At 44.9% G+C, this 16,919-nt stretch overlaps 2 protein-coding genes across 3 annotated transcripts in view; both read left to right on the top strand.

Moving 5' to 3' along the window:
* Window positions 1–16,919, top strand: part of LOC117449934 (interferon-induced, double-stranded RNA-activated protein kinase-like) — a 94,970-nt gene that overhangs the window by 3,667 nt on the left and 74,384 nt on the right. The window lies entirely within an intron of this gene.
* On the top strand, window positions 3,795–11,105 carry LOC117449953 (myelin-oligodendrocyte glycoprotein-like). The gene is made up of 5 exons (XM_034087897.2): window positions 3,795–3,903; window positions 7,252–7,587; window positions 7,673–7,747; window positions 7,881–7,982; window positions 9,737–11,105. The coding sequence occupies exons 1-5, from the start codon at window positions 3,858–3,860 to the stop codon at window positions 9,859–9,861; spliced, it is 684 nt and encodes a 227-aa protein (XP_033943788.1). The 5' UTR covers window positions 3,795–3,857; the 3' UTR covers window positions 9,862–11,105.

The raw sequence follows: 16,919 nt of genomic DNA, 5'->3' as shown, positions 1-16,919 counted from the left end.
ATATAAAATCGGACCCTAATGTCTAATGACACTCGGCAGACATGAGACAGCATTTCAGGAGATTCCCCATGAAGCTGAAGGACTTATTATGTAATGTATTTAGTTGTGGTTTTAGACCTTTAAACCACAGGATGTCAGAAACCCATTGGTTGACATTACTTTTATGACTCCGTTGCTCGATTTCCTGAATTGTCTGTTTCTTGTTGCAATTGTTTTCTCTCTCTCTGAACGCAAGATTTACGGTTATTTCTAAGTCTACTCTGTCATACATTTTTTATATTTACATTGGTTCACGAGACAATTTATTGAATTAATACACCCCTTGTTAAGTAAAAACAGAGCTGTCACCTCTGCTTCAGATAACATCTAAAGATATAATCTTATGTGGGTTAAGTGCTAACATGCTGATTCTGCATTTAAAGAGGAAATTCTGAGAAAAAAACTAAGATTCATGCCAGCATGTGCAACCTCATTACAGTTAGGCTGGCTCATTCTTGTGCGCTGTACATCACAGGTACAGGAAACATTTGCACGTTTACTGTATGCATATCAGTTAGTGGTTTCATGGTTTAGTGCTAATTTGTGAAACTGTGCAACGATGGAGGGGAAACTCCTCAAAGGTCAAGCCTCCTCCCACACATTTTCTATTCTACGCTTTAGTGATTGAAAAAAATAAGGATGTGAGAAATACCTAGTTCCACAACATGGTCATGTCCTTGTGTGTGCTGCATGTCACAAACCACAAGCTCTATTGGTTTACTGCAGTGTCATTATCTGTGGTTAAAACTAGTTTACATTTGGTAAAATGTCAGTAAATGGGTACAAATGAAAACGACCACATGTCTGAAATAATTCAGCTCTGGCTGATTTTAGGTTGTTGACAATTGAGGTTTGCTCAGAAACATCTTTGTGTGACCTTTGTGTGACCTTTGAGGAGTTTCCCCTCCATCGTTGCACAGTTTCACAAACTAGCAGATTGTCCATACTGCAGGTCCTAGAATAAACCCACAACTATTTATTTAATCTATTTATACGGTTTAAAATAAGCATTTCCTTTTTATAAGTAATTTATTAGAGACAAATCTAAACATCCTTTAGGGATTTAAGATTATTTATTAAATATTTTTAATAAACAAAAATATATTTAAACAATATAGAATATTCTGGATAGTTAAAATAAAGTCAAAACCACTCCAGGAGTTCTCTAAAGGGAGCGAGCAGAAAGAGGAGATCCATGTCCAACTTAGTAATAGCTCATTGCATTTATTTGATCACTTTAGAAGTGCTTCCTAGCACAGATATTAGACATGTAATGCATCAGTGCTGTCGATCATCCACCACCCGTTAGCCGGTGCCACTTGAGAGACGTATCCTTGAGACATTCCTTGTCGCTCCGAAAACAATAGACTGACTTAAAGTGATGCTGCGTATTTTTTAGCTCCCTGCACTTATGGGAGATACCAACTCCAACACAATCAACATATTTCACCGTGGTTTGATTGTAATACAGGAAAAAAACCTTTTTAAATGCGTGTTTTCTGAATGGAGATCGGCTAAGCTAACGCAGGATATGCTCCGACCGTCCACACTCACAACAACGGCCTACAGACATAAATAAACCAGCGACTGTATTCTCCATGACACAGGCAGTCTGTATACTTGTTTAACTTCTGTCTAGTTTCTGAACAGATATGAGGAGCTGTGAGCGTGAGGGCTCAGTGAGGGATGATGTGCAGCGAGGCGGTCATTGTGGGTATTATGATTTACTAAACTGTTGATCTAGTTCAGTGTTTCTCAAACTTTTTCATACCAAGGACCACTTAACCAATAAAAAAACACTCGCGGACCACCTAACTCCACAAATATCCAAAAACACATCGTTTTTTTACAAATCGCCGAATCGAAAGTGAAACTTAAGCTCGCTCCATTGCAGAGATATTCCCGCGAGAGTGCGGAAAACTTAAATGTATTTATTTATTTCAAATGTGAAATTTTACCAATATACTCACGGACCACTAGGGGGCGCTCACGGACCACCAGTGGGGCGCTCACGGACCACACTTTGAGAAGCACTGATCTAGTTCGACAGTGGCTGATTGTTTGTTTTATCTGAATGTTTATTTATGTCCTCATTTGTCTTTGCTATGTGTGTAAATAACTGTTTGTGCCATTGTCAATTTCGAGTTGTTTAAATAAAGTTTTATACTATTTGCCAGAAAACTGCTTTGGACCTCGTCTCTTTTTATTTACCTGTTGTTGGCTTTGCTTTGAATGTTTTACGATGTATATATTCTACCTCTATACTTATACATATACTTCTAGCCGAAATAACACATTTTTGTCGCTGGGCGCTTTACAATGCGTACAACTTATCACACTAAGATTTTCATCGTCATGACTACACTGTAGCTATGTAACGAAAGAACGCAGACAGAGGCTCCGACCGACAGACAGACAGAGAGATAGTTTATCATAACACAGGATACATTAAGCTCATGAATTGTAGGCATATCATTCGTCACTGTTGGTGCAGTGGTAGTAATTATTATTCAAATCACCAGTTTTATGGAAGATGTTGCTGTTTCTCATTTGACAACACGAGTAGAGGTTTCTGCTCCTAAAATACTGAAGTTGGAGTTACTGTCCTGATGTGTGTCATTCCTTTGTTCATGTTGTGTCTGGTGGTAAGATTAATTAATTAATTAACGTATTTTTATTTTTGAAACATTACAATACACATCAAATACTAAACATGAAATGTACAGTACATACCAATACATTGTACAAAGGGAAATATATACAGTACATACAAAGAGGAGAGTCTTCATTAAACATACACATTTTATTGGGTGTTCTAATTCAGAAACCACAAAACACGTGCCCACATTTCATTCTCTCGGACTTCATCACCCAGAAGACCCATTTTGATATTTAACATGACTCAGGAAGAAAACACACCGTCTGCCTTCTACAACTTGATGTTGCTCATCTCTGAATATCATCCACGTTTTAGACGGTGTTGAGAGCTTCATGTTGAATACTTAAAACGAAAGTTTATTATAATCAAGTATAATCAATTATATTCTTGTATAACTCACAATGAAAATGTTTCATCTGTTATGTTATCTATATTTGCAGTAAAGAACAAAGTGGTTTGTTTAAGTTGAGTGTGTAAGGTCTATGATTTATGGGTGTCACTTTATTTATGGGCATGCTTCCGATGGGCACGAAAGAGGAATGAGGAAAGATGACGACACAGCTCAGCATGTTCTCATTGGCTCGCCAGACACACAGAGAGAGAGAGAGAGGGAGGCTGTGAGACGTCGGCCCGTCTACACTACAGCGTCGACAGCGTCAGCCAATCAAATCCCGTTTCCCAAAATATGACAGCTGAAGCTGTAGCCAATCAAACCGCGTCTAAGCTGGGAGAGATATCCCGCCGTTCATTTCTATATTTCAAAAAAAGTCGGAGGAGAAACTAACTATCGCCGTAGCGAATCACCCGGTTTTGTATGACCAGACCCTCTTCACCTACCGGGATACAAACCGGAGGAACCAGCATGGAGGGAGGTGGCAGAGGCAGTGGGGAAACTGGTAGGTTTTCGCCTGTTTGGGGAGTTTATATATATATTGCTCCCATACAATCCCCGGGGGTTTTTGCTTTATATGTTGGGGGCGGGAGATTCATGTGATTGGTTGTTGGCCGTGTTGCTTGAATAAAATCCCCAAGCTCCAGACACGCCCAGCTCCAAGCTATTTTTGGAGCTGTAGTGTGGACGCTCCGAGCGCGCCACAGGTTGCACATCTTGGAGCAGAGGCTGCATGTCTTTAGATGAGAGGAATGAGCAGGATTTGAAATGAAGAAACTCTTACTGTTGTTGCTGGTTGCTGAAAATATCTCGGGTGAGTTGCTAACTTTATTTGAGAGTCTGCTTTTTGAGGACAGTTACATTAGAGCAGGGGGGGGGGCCTGATTTGGCCTCAGATGATTTGAGGCCAAATATCATATTTAGACTTTTTTTGTTAACTTTTTTACATAATTGTAACGCAATACATGATTGTCACTAAAAGCCATGTCTCTACATTACAATAAAATATAAACAATTATTGAGTAATTAATTTTAATAAAAATTCAAGTTCGTATTAAAGGCATAAAAAGACAGAAATGTATAATTCTTTCTTTAATAGAAATGTTTCTTCTGCCCATAAAGTGATCAGATCGGTCTCTTCCATTTTGTAGATTATTTACGACTTTTGAATCCACATAAACACATCGGCAACATCCAGTTTCCTTTGAGCAGAGACGTTTCCATGTCTAGGTGGTAGTGCTTTGAGACTCGTCAAAAAACCCCGGATGTAACCCAGTGTTTTGACACAAGAGGCTTCTCAATACTCAAATTTCCCCTCCTCGAGACTTAGACCCGCCCACAGGAGATGCGAGCGGAGGACCGAGGAGGGGAACCGAGGAGAGAGGAGGGGAAGTAGCAGACGTTTAAAGAAATGAGAACTCCTCTCCTCTGAGCGGTCATATTAAAGCGACGTCCGTTCATTATGACGTGGCAACAGCTGCATCAGCTGTCGAGTGTTTTGTCATATTTTATAATCTCTGTTAGATCAGCTGAACATTGTTCCCCCACATATTTACCTTGCATTCATTGAGAGTGCGGTATAATGAGACAATAACAGGCTACAGATGCGGACACACACACACAAATATATTTATATAAATATATACAATTTAAAGTATGAGAGCACTCTCATAATAACGTAACACAGTCAGAGACTGGATATATCCCCCCCCCCCCCCTCTCTGGTCGCTGAAATGGGGAATTGAAATTACGGGCCAAAAGTTGTATTTGCAAGTATTAAAAGTAAGGACATCAAACCAACTGAGACCCGTCTGTCCGCGGCATCTGCGCACTGTACAACACACACCTACACACTGTACAACACACACACCTACACACTGTACAACACGCACCTACACACTGTACAACACACACCTACACACTGTACCACACACACCTACACACTGTACAACACACGCACCTACACACTGTACAACACACGCACCTACACACTGTACAACACACTGTACAACACACGCATCTGCGCACTGTACAACACACACCTACACACTGTACAACACACACACCTACACACTGTACAACACACGCACCACACTGTACAACACACTGTACAACACACGCACCTACACACTGTACAACACACACCTACACACTGTACAACACACACCTACACACTGTACAACACACACCTACACACTGTACAACACACACCTACATACTGTACCACACACACCTACAGCTGCTAAAGCATAATCAGGCTACAGCCGTTGTGTATTTTATTATGTGAAGCACTAAATGGTTTTAGAAAAATATGGACTCTTTGTAGATATCTACTAAACTAAAGCAAATAAAGAGAGTAGGCCTGTTATACTGAGTGATATATATTTTACACACTGCTCTGCTTTCTGCAGGACCTCACAGCTGTTCTCACTGTAAACATCGCGTTGCGATGAGAGCAGGTTCTCAAATAATATCCAGGGGATGCATGCAGAGCTGTCATTGGCTGAGATAAATCCGGCCGTGCGTCACGCCTCCACCGTTCCCGGAAATGCATCCGCGGAGGAGCCGTGGAGGAACCATCAGTGTATCCTCGGTTATAGCTCCTCCAGAGAGCCTCCTCGATGCTCGATCCTCGGTCCTCGGTGTGCATTTAGAGAAATGAGACGTCCTTCAAAATGGCGCGCTGAAATTCATTTCCGGGTCACTACCGGAGGACCGAGGAGTCGAGGAGGGGAAATTTGAGTATTGAGAAGCCTCTACAGAGCCTGCATGCTCGATAGCTACTCCCTCCTCCTCGTTTGCTGCTTCGGTGTTCACGGGGCCGGCTGTCGGGCACGAGCTCTCTCTCACAGCTGAACAAATAATGTGTCCGCCTCTCTCTCTCTCTGTGTGTGTCTGATCAGCAAAGGAGAACATGAGTGCCTCACCCCCCCTCTATCGTCTTTGAGCATGTGTTTTAAGCAGTTTAATCCAGGGGTGTCAAACTCAATTTCATTGCGGGCATATTCGCATAAAGGTTGCACTCAAAGGGCCGGTTGTAACTATATAAATATATAATATATAAAATAAATAATGCATTATATTACATGATTGCCTCTGAATTGGATTATTATCGGATAGGATAATAACTTAGTAATTAACTACGTCTGAAAGCAGAAGTCCAGGGCAAATAACTGCAAGTGGCATCAGTGCCATATCACAAAACGAGATGCATTGTGGGACATGTAGTTTATGGGCAACCTGCTTCTGTAAAGTGGCATGTAACCGTATAATAAACGGAATATATTCTTTGCGAGCTCTTGCGGGGCCACATCAAATGAAGTCATCAACATGTGTCCCCTCTTCTTCATGTCTCTTCTACATCAACATGTGTCCCCTCTTCTTCATGTCTCTTCTACATCAACATGTGTCCCCTCTTCTTCATGTCTCTTCCACATCAACATGTGTCCCCTCTTCTTCATGTCTCTTCTACATCAACATGTGTCCCCTCTTCTTCATGTCTCTTCTACATCAACATGTGTCCCCTCTTCTCCATGTCTCTTCTACATCAACATGTGTCCCCTCTTCTTCATGTCTCTTCTACATCAACATGTGTCCCCTCTTCTCCATGTCTCTTCTACATCAACATGTGTCCCCTCTTCTCCATGTCTCTTCTACATCAACATGTGTCCCCTCTTCTTCATGTCTCTTCTACATCAACATGTGTCCCCTCTTCTTCATGTCTCTTCTACATCAACATGTGTCCCCTCTTCTTCATGTCTCTTCTGCATCAACATGTGTCCCCTCTTCTTCATGTCTCTCCTACATCAACGTGTGTCCCCTCTGTGGAAAGAGACTCTGAAAAGAGATTCTCTCTCTTTTTGATCCATTTCTATAAAAACCTGTCTGAAAATGAGCTGATCAGATTTTGGACACTTGATGATGTCATAACGATGTGTTGTCTTGGTAGCCATTAGCCAATCAGCAACAAGGTAACCCCCCCCCCCTTATCACCTGAATCTCCTCCTAGAGCACCATTGAGTTCTTTGTAACCAAATGTCTCTCAGAGGGGCGTGGGGAGGGGCTCCTTATTTTCATCTAAAGTAACAGACAGAGAATCAGCCTTTAAAACTAAGTATTTTCTTTGAAGGCTCTCAAACCGTCCACGTGTTCTTCTCCGCAGCTCTGCCTCTTGCATGTCTTCCCTCTCAGCCCGTCCAGGCGGTGGAGGGAGGATCAGCGACTCTTCAGTGTCGTCTGGACCCCCCCGTCGACCTGTCCTCTACAACAGTGGAATGGAATAGAGGACACAGCGGTTACGTTCATGTTTATCGAAGTCGGCGCGACGACCCTGATTCCCAGATGCTTCAGTACAGAGACAGAACCGCTCTGAATCGTGGAGACCTGAGCAGAGGAGTCTCCACTCTGACCATCTCCAACGTATCTCTGTCTGACAACGGGTCCTATGAAGTCTACCTCCCCCAGCGGGGGGTCAGGTGTTCCACTCACCTCACCGTGGGTAAGAGTTTAACACTGAACAGGAAGGGGGAAGGGTTGAGACAGATGTATAGTTTTAAAGGTGTTTTCCTCACTTGACTCAACAGCAACAAAGGAGCAAGAGAAGCAGACCAAGAGGAAGGACTCCAGCTCGACCTCTCCTCCAGCTGGAGAGAGAAATGGTACGTTACTTTAAACCTGTAGAGAAATGTAGAGTCTTTGTCCCTCCGGGTAAAGGACCGGCTGATCGTGGGCGCTGGTGTGAAACTGATCTCCTCTTCTCGTGACCTGAAACCTCCTCTGGTTGTGTTCCAGATGCTTCCAACAGAGAGGCTGGTCGTGCTGCTCTCGTCCCCACAGTTCTCCTGATCCTCCTCGTCCTCGTTGTTCTGCTGGTTCTGAAGAGCGGGAAGATCCGTAAGTTACAACACTAAACACATATCACAATATGTCTGACCCAACACACTCACTGGCCACTTTATCAGGTCCACCTGTTCAACTGCTCGTTAAGGCAGATATCTAATCAGCCAATCACGTGGCAGCATCCACTGCATGGAGGCGTGTCGACCTGGTGAAGTTCAACCAGCATCAACCGGGGAAGAAAGGGGATCTAATGGGGCTCTCACACCAACGCGGTTCCCGCTCTCGCTCCGTGCTCGAGCTCTTCTGGTTCGGAACCGGTTTTTCTTTTCAGCCCCCGTTTTGTTCACACCGCCCAGAGCCCGACTGGTGCTGCCGCTGCTGCGTCACGACCAGTGGCGACTGGTCATTAGGGGCACAGCCCCACCTAGTGTCAGCAGAAAGTATTAAAATAATGATTACAACAAAATGCAAAAAATAAATTAAAAAAAATATAAAATATATTTTAAGATCATGTTTAATCCTCTGATTCGTCTGTACATTGCTGTTTCAGTCTGTGCTCTTCTAATTAGTGTCTACAGTGTGTGCCTATTGAGCTGTTTAGAGCCATGTGGGACAAAACCCGATCCTGCCCCTCCCTCTGACTGTCTAAGTGAACGGTGACTGCAAAAACTACACTGCGCATGCTCAGAGTATTTTCCTATTTAATGTGTGTGGCAAAAAATAATGACCATAGGGGCATAGTGCTGCCATCCCCACCATACGTCATCTCACATCATTCAGAGCTGATTGGCTGTAAGTACGTGTGCCGCGAAAAGTGTGGTGTGTGAAGAGGAGGAGAGAGAGCTGCAGTGAGGCGTCCTAAAACCAGGAAGTAAGCTGCGCATGGCTTCCCTCGACCTAAAAGCAATGAGATTTCTCCATAGGATTTTAGAAAATAGCTCAAAATAAGATCTGTGGGAAACGTAGCTGTTCGATAAATGTACGTTTTGTTCAGCCGGATAATATCCACATGTCTACCCTACTTTTATAATTTTCAAATCAAAAATCTATTGATTAGATTAGATTTATGATAGACTTTTGAAACTACAAGAAGATAAGGAGGACTAAAGTAATAGAGATGTTTGTCCAGAAGGATAGGCAAATGGACTTAATCTTCAAGTCAAGGTAAGACTGCAATTTTATTGAAAATGGGATCTTACTAAGAGAGAACAATTCAATATTTAAATGATAACATTACATTTGTTGGGTATCCTTCTGTTGAACTGTCAGTTTAAAAGTAATTGAAGCATCAGACAAAAAAAGCTTTTGAAAATAATATTATATTTTGATTTAATATATTTGTAAACCTGAAGAGTCAGTGCCAGAGCCTCACCAGCCATGAACCTCTCTGCAGAAGCTTATATTTAGACATCTGAGTTTGTTGTGCCCCACCACTTTTGTACATATAAAAACGCCACTGGTCACGACGTCACTGTTTACGTCGCTGATTTTCTCCCCAGCGGCTACAGCTATTTGTTCATGTGTTTTTAAAAAAGCACCAGAAGCGTATACACGTCGAAGTTGTTCGTGCCCCTCCACTTTCGTACGTAAAAAAGCACCAGCATTTACTGGACTTAGGTAAAGTACAAGTACCTCAAACATGTACTTGAGTGTTTTCAGTGTGTGCTTCTCTATACTTCTACTCCACCACATCTACACATAATGATATTGTAGTTTTCTTCCACTACAGTTATTTGAACCTTTAGTTGCTTTTCAGATTTAGATGATTATCTGATACAAACGTATAATATGACTTAATGTTTTCACAGCGAGTTGTAAGAAAGAAGGAGAGCCGAAGACCTCAGAGGGAGATCAGCAGAGCGCTGCAGAAGAAGGCCTGGTGGGGTCAGAGGTCACAGGCAGCAACCATCAACCATCACATACGGTCTATTAAAGGGTCAATCAAGGCAGAACAGACCTTTCTGTATCCCCTCACAAACATAGGGCTGGGCCATCAATCAAAATAACATCTGTATTGTGACGGACGAGGTGTCACGTTGGATTCATGATGTGTGTGTGTTCTCTCTTCCGTGTTTTTAAAGCAGCATTACATTGAAATCATGGCATTCACAAACTAGCAGTACCTGTTTTACCCACTAGGTGGTGATATCCATGTGACTTAAAGAAAACATATAAATCCTGCAGTTTCATCCCAATGACACATCAGAAGATATTGTGACAGATTGTCCATACTGCAGGTCCTAGAATAAACCCACAACTATTTATTTAATCTATTTATACGGTTTAAAATAAGCATTTCCTTTTTATAAGTAATTTATTAGAGACAAATCTAAACATCCTTTAGGGATTTAAGATTATTTATTAAATATTTTTAATAAACAAATATATATTTTAACAATATAGAATATTCTGGATAGTTAAAATAAAAAGTCAAAACCACTCCAGGAGTTCTCTAAAGGGAGCGAGCAGAAAGAGGAGATCCATGTCCAACTTAGTAATAGCTCATTGCATTTATTTGATCACTTTAGAAGTGCTTCCTAGCACAGATATTAGACATGTAATGCATCAGTGCTGTCGATCATCCACCACCCGTTAGCCGGTGTCACTTGAGAGACGTATCCTTGAGACATTCCTTGTCGCTCCGAAAACAATAGACTGACTTAAAGTGATGCTGCGTATTTTTTAGCTCCCTGCACTTATGGGAGATACCAACTCCAACACAATCAACATGTTTCACCGTGGTTTGATTGTAATACAGGAAAAAAACCTTTTTAAAATGCGTGTTTTCTGAATGGAGATCGGCTAAGCTAACGCAGGATATGCTCCGACCGTCCACACTCACAACAACGGCCTACAGACATAAATAAACCAGCGACTGTATTCTCCGTGACACAGGCAGTCTGTGGTTTGTACTGGTTTAACTTCTGTCTAGTTTCTGAACAGATATGAGGAGCTGTGAGCGTGAGGGCTCAGTCAGGGATGATGTGCAGCGAGGCGGTCATTAGGTATTATGATTTAATAAACTGTTGATCTAGCTCGACAGTGGCTGATTGTTTGTTTTATCTGAATGTTTATTTATGTCCTCATTTGTCTTTTCTATGTGTGTAAATAACTGTTTGTGCCATTGTCAATTTCGAGTTGTTTAAATAAAGTTTTATACTATTTGCCAGAAAACTGCTTTGGACCTCGTCTCTTTTTATTTACCTGTTGTTGGCTTTGTTTTGAATGTTTTACGATGTATATATTCTACCTCTATACTTATACATATACTTCTAGCCGAAATAACATGTTGTCGCTGGGCGCTTTACAATGCGTACAACTTATCACACTAAGATTTTCATCATCATGACTACACTGTAGCTATGTCACTAAAGAACGCAGACAGAGGCTCCGACCGACAGACAGACAGAGAGAGATAGTTTTAACACAGGATACATTAAACTCATGAATTGTAGGCATATCATTCCTCACTGTTTGTGCAGTGGTAGTAATTATTATTCAAATCACCAGTTTTATGGAAGATGTTGCTGTTTCTCATTTGACAACACGAGTAGAGGTTTCTGCAGCTAAAATACTGAAGTTGGAGTTACTGTCCTGATGTGTGTCATTCCTTTGTTCATGTTGTGTCTGGTGGTAAGATTAATTAATTAATTAACGTATTTATTATTTTTTAAACATTACAATACACATCAAATACTAAACATGAAATGTACAGTACATACCAATACATTGTACAAAGGGAAATATATACAGTACATACAAAGAGGAGAGTCTTCATTAAACATACACATTTTATTGGTGTTCTAATTCAGAAACCACAAAACATGTGCCCACATTTCATAGAGAGAGAGCTCGTGCCCGACAGCCGGCTCCGCGAAGTTGGAAGCAGCCAGTGAGGAGGAAGTTAACGCAGCGAGAGCCGAGCAGGAGAGCGTGTGATGTTACGTTAGAGGCAAACACGGAAACAGCCTGAAAGAAGAGAGGAGACTTCAGCACATTTTGAAAAAGGTCTTCGTGAGGCTCAACGGGAGGATTATGAGACAGAATCACTCGAGTCCGTGAACTTTAACAGCTCAAACACGACAAACTGACCGAGTTCCACTTTATCTTTGGTGTGTTCAGATCAGGTTCAGATTGTACGCGGAGGGATCTTGATCTGAGTGAGACTGGAGAAGCCAACGGCGAAAGTAGCGACGAGCTCCATATGAGAGGGATTGAGTGGGAGCTTCGACAGGGAGAGATATCACAGCGCGAGCCGCTGCTGTGGGGAGGCTCGTTCGAGTTGGCTCGCGCCTGACTTTACGCACAGGATTGTTTGAGCTGTGAGAGAGACGGGCGATTCTTCGAGCTGCCGAAAGAGAGAGAGGCGGAAGCAGCCACAGACTCAGACACGAGCTCCTGAGAGTTATATAGTTTATTATTATTTAAAACCAATATAATAAATAAAATAATAATTTAGAAAGGTGAAATGTCCATACATGTGTTGTGCAAAAAGCATATTTAAACTGCCATATGATGTCCCTCTCAAAGCACCGGCTTAGATCCAGAGGTTTTTTTACGAGGGAGAGAGTCTGCTGGGAGTGAGAGCGGGGCCCTTTCTCATTTCTCGAACTCCCCTCCTCGACTCCTATCCTCGATACTTCCCGCCCACAGGAGATGCGAGCGGAGGAGCCGAGGAGGGGAACCGAGGAGAGAGGAGGGGAAGCAGCAGGCGGTTAGAGAAATGAGAACTCCTCTCCTCTGGGTGGTCATTTTAAAGAGACGTCCATTAATGATGACAGGAGGCACAGCAGCCTCTGTCTGATGGACAGATGTGTTCATGACCACTTATATATTTACTTTAATTCATTCACAGTGCGGCATAATGAGACAATAACAGGCTACAGATGCGGACACGCACACACATATATATATGTATATATTTATATAAATATATACAATTTCAGAATCAAGCAGAGCACTCTCATAATAATATCCCCCCCCCCCTCTCTGGTCGCTACAATGTGGAAAATAAATTACGGGCCAAAAGTTTTATTTACAAGTATTAAAAGTAAGCAGAGGACACCAAACCAACTGACACCTGTCTGTCCGCTGCATCGACGCACACACTGTACCACACACACCTACACACTGTACCACACGCGCACACACACACACACACACACGCATATACAGCTCCTAAAACAGGACACAGCCGTGGTGTATTTTATTGTGAAGCACTAAATGGTTTTAGAAAAATATCGACTCTTTGTTTGTAGATATCTACTAAACTAAAGCAAAAAGAGTAGGCCTGTTCTACTGAGTGATATATATTATACACACTGCGCTGCTTTCTGCACGGACCTCACATCTGTTCTCACTGTAAACATTGCGTCGCGATGAAAGCAGTTAATAAAATAATATCCAGGGGGTGCATGCAGAGCTGTCATTGGCTGAGATAAGTCCGGCCGTGCGTCACGAGTCTTTGAAACATCTCTGTTGCCGGAAATGCATCCACGAAGCAGCCGTGGAGGAGCCATCAGTGTATCCTCGGTTATAGCTCCTCCAGAGAGCCTCCTCGATGCTTGATGCTCGGTCCTCGAAATGCATTTAGAGAAATTAGATGTCCTTCAACATGGCGCGCTGAAATTCATTTCCGGGTCACTACCGGAGGACAGAGGAGTCGAGGAGTCGAGGAGGGGGATTTGATGAAATGAGAAAGGGCCCCGGTGTCTAAAAACCCCGGATGTAACCCGGTGTTTTGACACAACACAGAGCCTGCTCGGCTCTCGGAGGGATAGCTCCTCCCTCCTCCTCGTTGGCTGCTTCGGTGTTCACGGGGCTGTCGGGCACGAGCTCTCTCTCACAGCTGAACACATAATGTGTCCGCCTCTCTCTCTCTCTCTGTGTGTGTGTCTGATCAGCAAAGGAGAACATGAGTGCCTCATCCCCCTCTCTCGTACGGGAGCTCGAGGATTCGTCCGTCTCTCTCTCAGCTCAAACAATCCTGTGAGTAAAGTCAGGCGCGCGGCCGACTCGAACGGCCCCCCCCACAGCAGCAGCTCGCGCTGTGATATCTCTCCCTCTCTTTTGAGAGCTCGCAGTTTGTTTCGTCAGTTTTTCAAACTCAGCTGAACAATTAATGCTTAAAACCTGAGTCCCCTGCACCGACTCTAACACCGAGCCTCACACCGCGAGACTGTGCAGTCCTAGCAGCTATGAAGGCCCTTTGAGCCACACACTGCTTCCACCAGTCAACACGTGCTCGCTGTGGGCCCAAACCCTGCGTGAAAACAGCTTCCCGCACTTTATCAGAGAGGTGTTACCGTCTGGTGAGCTGTGCTTATATTTAGTTTCCCTCCATTTATATTATCATACTTTTTGAAATATATTGTGTATTTATTTCGAGACGCAGCTTTTCAATTTTAAATATTTGATTTATTTGTAAATGTTTTGGAGGGAATATATTCACCTCCAGTCCAGCACACAAACACAACACAAATACATTTGATTATTTGATTGGCAACAGATCAGATTAAGAACCCCTTATTCCCCAGAGAGGGGAAGCGCTGCATCGAAGGGGAAGTGCAGCGACAATAACGGAGCGTCCACACTACAGCTCCAAAAATAGCTTGGAGCTGGGCGTGTCTGGAGCTTGGGGATTTTATTCAAGCAACACGGCCAACAACCAATCACATGAATCTCCCGCCCCCGACATACAAAGCAAAAACCCCCGGGGATTTTATGCGAGCAATATATATATAAACTCCCCAAACAGGCGAAAACCTACCAGTTTCCCCCACTGTCTCTGCCACCTCCCTCCATGCCTGGTTCCTCCGGTTTGTATCCCGGGAGGTGAAGAGGGAAACTGTCGTACAAAACCGGGTGATTCGCTACGGTGATAGTTAGTTTATCCTCCGACTTTTTTTGAAATATAGAAATGAACGGCGGGATATCTCTCCCAGCTTAGACGCGGTTTGATTGGCTACAGCTTCAGCTGTCAGATTTTGGGAAACGGGATTTGATTGGCTGGCGCTGGCTACTCCGGCGTCCAGGCGACCAGAAGTTGAACATTTTTCAACTTCTGGTCGCCTGGGTCGCCTGAGACGCCTCGCTCTGCTACCCACAATTCAGTTCGGCGAAAAAGCGCGGCTACGTGACGTCACCCCATTGAAAGTGAATGGGCAGCTTGGAGCTGCTTGGAGCTTTCGACGCTGTAGTGTAGACGGGCCGTAACACACATTGTAGATGAATGTTAAGCTGATGAAGCGTGTCCTTTCTCTCCTGGAGCACGAGGGTCTGTGATGGGCTGCCTCTCCTCTTCTGGCAGAGGTCTTCCTCCACCGGGTGAGACATGCAGAAAGTCGTCTCCTCGGTCCTCGGGCTTCACCCCCTGCAGGGTCAGAGTCAGGTCTCCATCGGACCTCCAGTGAGGGGCTGCAGATGTTCTGCTCTCACACCCTGAGCCCGGTGAGGTGCTTCCGGAGGAGAGGTCCAGCTCCACCACAAGCTGTGTGTTCCTCTCCACTCTGCACCTCCCGAGTCCTCCTGCAGGAAAGCAGTGGAAAGCAGATCCAGCAGCCTGTCCCTCCGGCACTGCTTTCTCCCAGGATGTGATGACATTCAGATGGACACGCTTCTCCTGCTCCGAGCCGCAGGCTAACCCGTGCAGTCCCTGGTCGTTGATGCTGCTCCTGTTTGAGACCACGGACTCGTTTGGACTCATCCGGTCTTTGTAACCTGCTGCCGGCTTCCAGGCGTCCTCCAGAGGAGCCACAGTCTGACTGCTTCCACCTGTCCAAGTGTGCTGAAGTGTGGCTCCTCTCTCCCTGCACTGTTCAGTCTCTGGAAACTGAACTGGATCTCCTGATATCGTATCGACAGCTAGGCCTCCCACGAGAGGAAGGTGGACAATAAGTAAGAACATGCGCAAAGTATGAGCTGCCATCTCCAGCCTTCTTCGTCTGGATCCTGTGCTCATTACAAGTGCTCTCTCGGTAACACTATTCTTCCAGAGCCTTGAGAGAGGGATCCGCCTCCTCTGCTCAGAGCTGTGTGAGGGAGGTGCGGTTACAGCAGGTGTCCACAGAGTGCAGCCCAAGTCAGACTGAAGCTTCTCCAAATGCTATCTCTTTAAATACTCTTTGATTTCCAATAGAGTCTGTATGCAGACCACAGCAAGGAGGCGGAGCCTAAAGGACCGACCGGCCCTCAGACAGCAGAGAGAGAGAGAGGACCGACAGACAGAGAGAGGCTCCGACCGACCGACAAAGGCTCCGACCGACAGACAAAGGCTCCGACCGACAGAGAGAGGCTCCGACCGACCGACAGAGAGAGGCTCCGACCGACAGACAGAGGCTCCGACCGACTGAGAGAGGCTCCGACCGACCGACAGAGGTTCCGACCGACCGACAGAGGCTCCGACCGACCGACAGAGGCTCCGACCGACAGACAGAGGCTCCGACCGACCGACAGAGGCTCCGACCGACCGACAGAGGCTCCGACCGACCGACAGAGGCTCCGACCGACCGACAGAGGCTCCGACCGACAGAGGCTCCGACCGACCGACAGAGGCTCCGACCGACAGACAGAGGCTCAGACCGACAGACAGAGGCTCCGACCGACCGACAGAGGCTCCGACCGACAGAGGCTCCGACCGACAGACAGAGGCTCAGACCGACAGAGGCTCCGACCGACCGACAGAGGCTCCGACCGACAGACAGAGGCTCCGACCGACCGACAGAGGCTCCGACCGACCGACAGAGGCTCCGACCGACCGACAGAGGCTCCGACCGACCGACAGAGGCTCCGACAGACAGAGGCTCCGACCGACCGACAGAGGCTCCGACCGACAGACAGAGGCTCAGACCGACAGACAGAGGCTCCGACCGACCGACAGAGGCTCCGACCGACAGAGGCTCCGACCGACAGACAGAGGCTCAGACCGACAGAGGCTCCGACCGACCGACAGAGGCTCCGACCGACTGAGAGAGGCTCCGACCGACAGACAGA

This window comes from Pseudochaenichthys georgianus, chromosome 1 (genome assembly GCF_902827115.2).
Source record: "Pseudochaenichthys georgianus chromosome 1, fPseGeo1.2, whole genome shotgun sequence".
Taxonomy (NCBI): domain Eukaryota; kingdom Metazoa; phylum Chordata; class Actinopteri; order Perciformes; family Channichthyidae; genus Pseudochaenichthys; species Pseudochaenichthys georgianus.
The sequence above is the reverse complement of the archived record's forward strand: the minus strand, read 5'-3'. Positions and strand labels throughout refer to the sequence as shown.

What these genes read in the sequence shown, in the direction of transcription:
- LOC117449953 (XM_034087897.2), top strand. Translation starts at nt 3,858, where the DNA reads ATGAAGAAACTCTTACTGTTGTTGCTGGTTGCTGAAAATATCTCGG. An exon ending in GGTTGCTGAAAATATCTCGG is followed by an intron (nt 3,904 to 7,251) that starts GTGAGTTGCTAA and finishes TCTTCTCCGCAG; the next exon opens with CTCTGCCTCTTGCATGTCTT. An exon ending in TCCAGCTGGAGAGAGAAATG is followed by an intron (nt 7,748 to 7,880) that starts GTACGTTACTTT and finishes GTTGTGTTCCAG; the next exon opens with ATGCTTCCAACAGAGAGGCT.